This window comes from Watersipora subatra, chromosome 4 (assembly GCF_963576615.1).
Source record: "Watersipora subatra chromosome 4, tzWatSuba1.1, whole genome shotgun sequence".
NCBI classification, from domain to species: domain Eukaryota; kingdom Metazoa; phylum Bryozoa; class Gymnolaemata; order Cheilostomatida; family Watersiporidae; genus Watersipora; species Watersipora subatra.
In genome coordinates this window covers 13,630,764-13,638,329 of record NC_088711.1, presented here as the reverse complement: position 1 = coordinate 13,638,329, position 7,566 = coordinate 13,630,764, and the positions used below count along the sequence as shown (strand labels likewise).

Here is a 7,566-nt window from a genome sequence, read left to right as displayed (position 1 = left end):
TGTTTCCATGAGAAAAAATATTTACGATTTGCGCCATTAGTATTTCATATCACTTCACAAAAATCTAGTGGCAACATCTGGTACAGACGTTTACCTATGAAAGACACTAGGTACTATTATATCAGTAAGGAATGTTAGATACCTCTAAATGAGAAAGATTTACTGGATGTCTCTTCATAGAAATAAGGGTAGTAGGTATCTCTAAATGAGAAAGATACACCAGGTGTCTGTTCATAGAAATAAAGGATATTAGGTAACTCTAAATGAGAAAGATATACCAGGTGTCTTTTCATAGAAATAAAGGACATTTGGTACTGTCAAATGAATAAGAGACACTAGGTACATTCATATCATTGCTATGAGGTCAAGCAAGAGCAGGCCTATGGCGAACAATGGAGCTTTTAATCCATAATGCTTCATGCCGTCTGGAAATGGCTTGCTGTCATTCTGGTAACACCACAAAGAACAAATTAATACAATTATTGACAATTATGACATGCAATATACCTGTCAAAGTTTTATAAAACCAATTCATACAATAGTGACGTCTGATCAGTTTGGTAAATAGTATATTTAGTATATATCATGATAGTATATAGTATGAATCATTACAGCATGCTTTTCTTTTGTGAGATGTTGAGGCATAATCGTGAAGTTACTAGAATGACTTCTACACAGAGCAAAAGGGCTTTTTAATATTACATGGGTTACAATATGTAATGCGCAATGTCTCACTCAATGCAAGTATTGTCTTAAATGTTTGTTAAATTTAGTTGCTTAAATTTTTTAGGAATTCTAAACATTCATTAGACTGCTATTTATGAGATAGAGTGACTATTTATAGGACACCCTGATTAGATGCACCTTCAACTGCTTTAAAAATGGAATTATACTTGGATGCAAAAGAAAATTTGATAATGTGACAGCTGATAAAATTTCCTTTCTAATGACATAATTTTCTATATCCAGACCAAAAACAGCGAATATGAAAGCTGTTATAGCGCATTATCCACTAAAACACAAAGGCGGTTCCATAATTTGTATCACCACTGTATATATTATATAATATAGTGGGCTACATAGACACTTAGTTTATAAGCCTGCATCAACTTGCACAGTGTGTGATCTTCATCAATACCCTTGACAACACAAACAGAGTTGACTCTAATAAAAGGAGTTGTGTTTTCACTAAGCTGCAGTATGACGACACAGCCGCCACCCAATCCATCCTCCAGATACATAACAAGTACACGCTTCATACATTCTATTAGCAGGTGTGAACAAGCTGTCAGCAATTTCTAAATCAGGTGACCTCATGTTAGTGATTACTGCAATCAGTGGCCATCAGTAACAGAACTTTAGATGAGACATACTTAGCTGTGAAACTTTCAGCACTAAGGAATTCCTCACACATTTACCAAACATTGAAATAATGCTTTTAGAGCAGTGTTAGGTCACATTTTGTGTGTATGCGCGCATTCGTTTATTGCGTTATAATGAGATGATACATCATAATACATGTGTAAGAAAACAAACTTAATATTAGCAAAGGAACTGCCAGATAGTTTAAAACTAGACAACGCATCCCAGTAGCATTGAGAAATGCCAAATTTCCATAATACATTTCCCGAAACCAGGTGTCTAGTTACAGGACCCAGACACCTGGTTCCGGAAGTTCTCACCTTTTGATTCTCGCTGTCTGATTTTTGCTGTTCCCTTTTATGCTTTCACTCTTATTCTGTTTTACTCCTTAACTCTCGCTGTTTTTTTTTACTCCTTCACTCCTGCTGTTCTCTTTTACGTCTTCCGTCTTCAATCTCGCTGTTCGCTTTTACTCCATCATCCCAGTTCACTTTTACTCCTTCACTCTTGCTGCTCCCTCCAATTGGAGAGTCATTTTGTATTTATATGTGAGATACATTTGTATTGCCTGTAACCAGCTTTTCTCTGTCAACAGAATTTAAAATTTGTAGCTTTGTCTCATTAAACTGGAACAGATACAAAAATTACCTACATGTGCAAGTTTGAGAAGAGCACATATCTCGTATTCATAACAACATGAGCTCATCGGTAAACACACATTTCTAAAAAGCTGTGCGGAAAGCAAGGATCTACATAACAAGATTGTAATCAAACTATGCTAGTTCTGATACCTGACAGATGTTTACATCCATATGTACTTCAAGGACTCGTTGGCTTTACATAGCTTTTCAAATTAAATGAAGTTGTTCCTCTGCCTTGCTTTGATCTCAGTATAAACAACATTTCTCACAGATCAAACAGTATCTTAGCATACTTGTTAAATTAACATATCAGGAAAGCACTAAACAGATGCAGTTTCACAAGTGAACCGTTTCTAGTTTGCTTGAGTTCTCTATGGTTGCTACCAAAGGTTGCTCTATGGTTGCTTCTACTGTACCACTTTGAAATTTTGATTTTGTGAAAAGCTAGCATTCTTATTCTGTTCAGCTATGAAGCTGTGAATTGAGCATTTCAATACGAAACTAATTTGCACGTAATTAAATATCACTTTTGGCTTGTTTACTCTTTTTAGTGTATCAAGACTTCTGGTGGCTGGCTAATTCAAGACTGTTTTATTTTTACATTACAAGCAATATATATGTGTATGCAAGTCATCAATGATTCACCATAGTGACGATTTCAGGTGCAAAGACAACAGCACCGAGAAACAAACATATTGCCACATTATTGCAATTGTTGACAGTATGATTCAGGTGGCATACTTATGACCCTGATACACTACATCCCTTACCAATTTTACAAAATTGAAAGCTTACGTAATACAGGTACATAGGCTACAAAGGAGGATATGACAATTTTTGACAATTCAATAAACATATAAACATATTCCTTCCTTTTCTTCCAAAAGCAGAAATATTCACATGAAACATATGCAAGATCTGTTGAGAAGTTCACACAGTACTAACTCAAATTCTGGCTGGACTAAACTAGAAACACTACACACAGTAGATAGCAGAGAGACATCACACACAGTGAATGGCTGAATAACGTCACATTTCAAAATTGAGCAAACATTGCTGACTGGCTAACTGACTAGTAGATTTACTGGCTAAGCTGACTGACTTAAAACAGGGAATCGTCGTCCTCGTAGTCAAATAATTTCTGTGCCTTCTCAACAGCTCTGATGTTATTCTTTGGGCAGGCAGGGGCTTTTGCTAAATGACCGTTGCCCCCACATTTAAAACATGTGCGCCCTTTTGCTGGGCACTTGTGGTTAATCCGTTGCTCTAAACCACAATCACCACAGATTGCTTGTCCTTGCTGAAACAATTCCTCTTGACTGCATTCATTTCAGATTTCACATCTGGAGGTGTAATCTGCTCTATAGCGACCTTGGCATTTGCTTCTTGCAATAACACAGTAATATCAGTTAGCTTTGATTCCTCAAGTGCGATCAGCTTTGACCTCAGCATTGTGTCCCGCATGCCACGTAGAAATTGTTCCACTAGGTTGACGTCCAGACTACTGGCAAACTCACATTGGCGAGCTGTCCTTTTCAAGCGGCTGACATATTCATTGAGATTCTCACCCGAATTCTGTCTCATCTCTCTGAATGAAAGTCGTTCCACCAGCCAGTGCTTTGACGTACCAAAGTGCTTGCATACAAGGTCAACTAGGTCACTGTATGTCAAATCCTTAGGCTTCTGTGGGGCTGCCAGATCTCGTATTGTATCGTATTGATAGCCTTTCAAGCCCATGAGCAGCATGTACTGACGAGAGTCTCCCGTAACCTTGTTCACAGCAAAATATATCTCCAACCGCTCCAAATATGACTCAACACTCGTAGAGTTGTCAAATTCTGACAAATTAGCCATAGCTTTATTATCTGGCATCCTCGTCGCCAATTTAGTGTATCAAGACTTCTGGTGGCTGGCTAATTCAAGACTGTTTTATTTTTACATTACAAGCAATATATATGTGTATGCAAGTCATCAATGATTCACCATAGTGACGATTTCAGGTGCAAAGACAACAGCACCGAGAAACAAACATATTGCCACATTATTGCAATTGTTGACAGTGTGATTCAGGTGGCATACTTATGACCCTGATACACTACACTCTTTACTTTCTTACTGTGGGCATAGAGTAGACTTAGTATTGACTAGTCAACACATCTGAAGTATATAATATTGTATCGTAAAAATTAATAAACACAAATTCATCAAAAGCATTAAAATCTGTCATATATTTGCACCCACACTTTTTTAGTAATTGCAATAGATTTGAAGTAACTTTACGAACAGGTAGGTAGTAATCAGTAAAATAAATGTCAACTGAAAAATTAATAACAAAATACACAGAGTTGTTCTCCCTTTGTACATGCAACTTCAAATAAAGCTTAATGAGTGGCCAACTCCTTACTCATGTGTAAACAACTCGATGCAAAGCAACAATGAACTCTTGACTTTATTGATGTACCAACTTGTTAAATGTCAAATGTGTGCCATTGCATGTTCTTCAATGAATACCTGTAAGCAAATTACTAACTCAGCTATAATTTAGCTTTGCGTAGTATATACAGTGAAACACGGATAACTCAAACTTCAAGTTACATATTAAATATTTACAGCATGATGTTATTGGACAAATCCCGTTTCATACAGTCGGACAGTAACCATTACTGAGTACAAGAACAGACAGCAATTTTAAAGACAAATTTACTGTATAGAAAATCGTGTGCATGATAATAAATGAACGATGATGGTTGTGTTCATATATATTTTATACTTTCGTAACGACTCATAGGTTTGACTAAAGAGAATCATCTTAAAACCAAAATACACTGACAAATTGGGCAATTCTTTTTACCTATTACTCTTTGCAAACAAAAATACAAAACTATCACTAATGAGTCGGTCACAATGATACTGCAGGTTCCCTTTATTGATCTTGGAAGAGCTTAAATAATGTTTTGTTATTTTAAAGGTATCAACTCAGAACCATTGATTATATGTTGATGACCAATACAATCTTAAACAAAAATTTCTTCTTGTTTTGGATTCTCTGTTAAGCTAAGAATTTTTCTAGCTAAATAAATAGCTGGTGAGGTTGTGTATTTTGATTAATTATTAAAAAACTACAACTAAATCTTTGAAGGTCTGATGACATGATAACAGATATTATCGTTAGAAAACTTGAATACAGAACGATATTATTATGAACTTGAAATAAACCAGGCCAAACTAACCAAATGCTTGAAATAAATATAAAAGTATATGGAGTTTTTTTAGCTAACTATTGCCAATACACAAAAGACATAGAATGTTATATGAGCTATATGCGATATGAGTTTGTATGTAAGTACATGTTATGTACACATGTAGACCAAGCAAGATGAAAAAGACCAGTAGGAAAAAACAAAGAGGGCTATTAGTCGCCAAACGAGCATCCGCCTGTAATAAATAGTATATTGATTTTATAATTTGATTTTGAATTCACCTTTCTATGAATGTACAAAATGAGCTTTTTGCTATGAATGTACATTGAGCTGGGTTACAAAACTACACTTGGCGTAATATAAAAGTTTCTTTTTGCTTTTCTGGTGTTATGGTAAAATATTTCATTGAATTTACAGGCTTTATGTGTCTCTTAGTTGTTTATTTGGATGATGAGGGCAATTATGTTGTCAATTTACATGATGTGGTACTAGTGCTTTTTGTTGTTAATTATTATGCAGACTAGAGATTTGCTCTGAGACACTGGAGACATACTCTCATTTGTTGTTGTCTATTACGGTATTGCCTTATTAGACTGCAAATGCCAACGTTTTTAGGCCTAATCCGCAATCAAATGTTTGCTAGTAATCAAGTTTCAATCATTGTCATCAGATAGGAGCATAAACTCTAGCTGTTTTCAGATAATATCTAAACTGACCCTTCTACCAGTTTATACACTGATAGCAGGGTCAATCGTAAAAGCTCTTTGTTTTAAATTTTAAGCAGAGTGCTGAAATAATCAGACTTAGAGTGTTTCGTCTCTATGCTCTGCTAAACAATTCATACCAAATACTGATCTATCAAACAACTTAACATGTAACTGATGAGGCTTTTTGTATCCTTGTAACATCTGGCTTTTTACACGGTCATTGCTGATTCAACAAACTTTGTGGAAGAAAAACTTTTCTTTTTTTCCACTGATGAACCAAAGGAAGACTATTTAATTAATCAAGCCCTGCATACTCTGAAAGTAGATTTTTGGTGTAGGTTAAAACTGTACAATAATAGTCTTGCTATTATGACCCTCAACTCGTACAACGTATGATAGAGTGCCTCCATTAAGTTTTTCGATGCATCAAGCAAAAGAGAGCAGCAAGCAGCACCTTTGACATGTAATAAAAAAGGTTGGCGGTAATTGTGACACGGAATTCCCACCATTGTCACCGCAGGACAGAGCTTTTTAGATGGAATAGTGGCCCCGAGGAGAGCTGAGATGGGAGAGGGGAACTAATGAAGTGACTATCAGTCGGTACTCGTATTTATAGACTGCTAACGTGCGTAATAGAGTTCTTTGAATTTATCACCGTGGATTCAAATTTGAACAGTCAATTATAATGCGCTCGCTTAATGCATGTTCGTTGTAGTATAATATTATATGTATGTTTTACATTAGCAGATTTTTATGTTAACCATTTATTACCATATTGTTTTAAGATTTGCATGTTACTATATAAATACTGCCAATACTCAGAAAATTGTTAATACTCGTATTGCGTGATTAGTTAATGACAAATATTATCGTTTTTGTATTCGAAATATTTTATTGTGGCAATGGTTGACCTAATTATTGTGCAGCCAATCAACTGTAGATTTTTCCCTTGGTTTGCTATATAACCTTTCAGTTTTGTCATTGCTGTTATGTTACTGCTTGGTACTGTGAGATAAAACACCAATAAAGATACTGCGTTCTTTACAATAGCTCTGCTTGATTTCCCAAGGCAAATAGTGTAGAAAATTCTTGTCATCGTTTCTGACTTTAGCATTGTGATATTAGCCAGCGTATCATAGCTGCATTCACTATAAGTGTTATTGACCGAATATCAAGAATTATTGCGATTGGCTTACTAGGGTGTAACAGTTGAGAAAAGGCACCATCGAGTATGTTTATCGGCTGGCCCTTGTATCTGTTTATCGGCTCAACCTCGAGTGTTTATCAGCTCACCATCGAGTCTGTTTATCGGCTCATCCACGAGTCTGTTTATTGGCTCACCCACGAGTCTGTTTATCGGCTCAACCTCGAGTGTTTATCGGCTCACCATCGAGTCTGTTTATCGGCTCACCCACGAGTCTGTTTATCGGCTCACCCACGAGTCTGTTTATCGGCTCAACCACGAGTCTGTTTATCGGCTCACCCATGAGTCTGTTTATCGGCTCACCATCGAGTCTGTTTATCGGCTCATCCACGAGTCTGTTTATCGGCTCACCCACGAGTTTGTTTATCAGCTCACCATCGAGTCTGTTTATCGGTTCACCCACGAGTCTGTTTATCGGCTCACCCACGAGTCTGTTTATCGAGTTTGCGTGA

The 7,566-nt window shown here is 36.4% G+C and overlaps 1 protein-coding gene across 1 annotated transcript; it reads right to left on the bottom strand.

Moving 5' to 3' along the window:
• Positions 1-3,269: 3,269 nt before the first annotated feature.
• LOC137393944 (uncharacterized) lies at positions 3,270-3,875 on the bottom strand. Its single transcript, XM_068080657.1, has one exon. The coding sequence runs from the start codon at positions 3,873-3,875 to the stop codon at positions 3,270-3,272; it is 606 nt and encodes a 201-aa protein (XP_067936758.1).
• Positions 3,876-7,566: the final 3,691 nt, after the last annotated feature.

What these genes read in the sequence shown, in the direction of transcription:
- LOC137393944 (XM_068080657.1), bottom strand. Translation starts at nt 3,875, where the DNA reads ATGCCAGATAATAAAGCTATGGCTAATTTGTCAGAATTTGACAACTCT.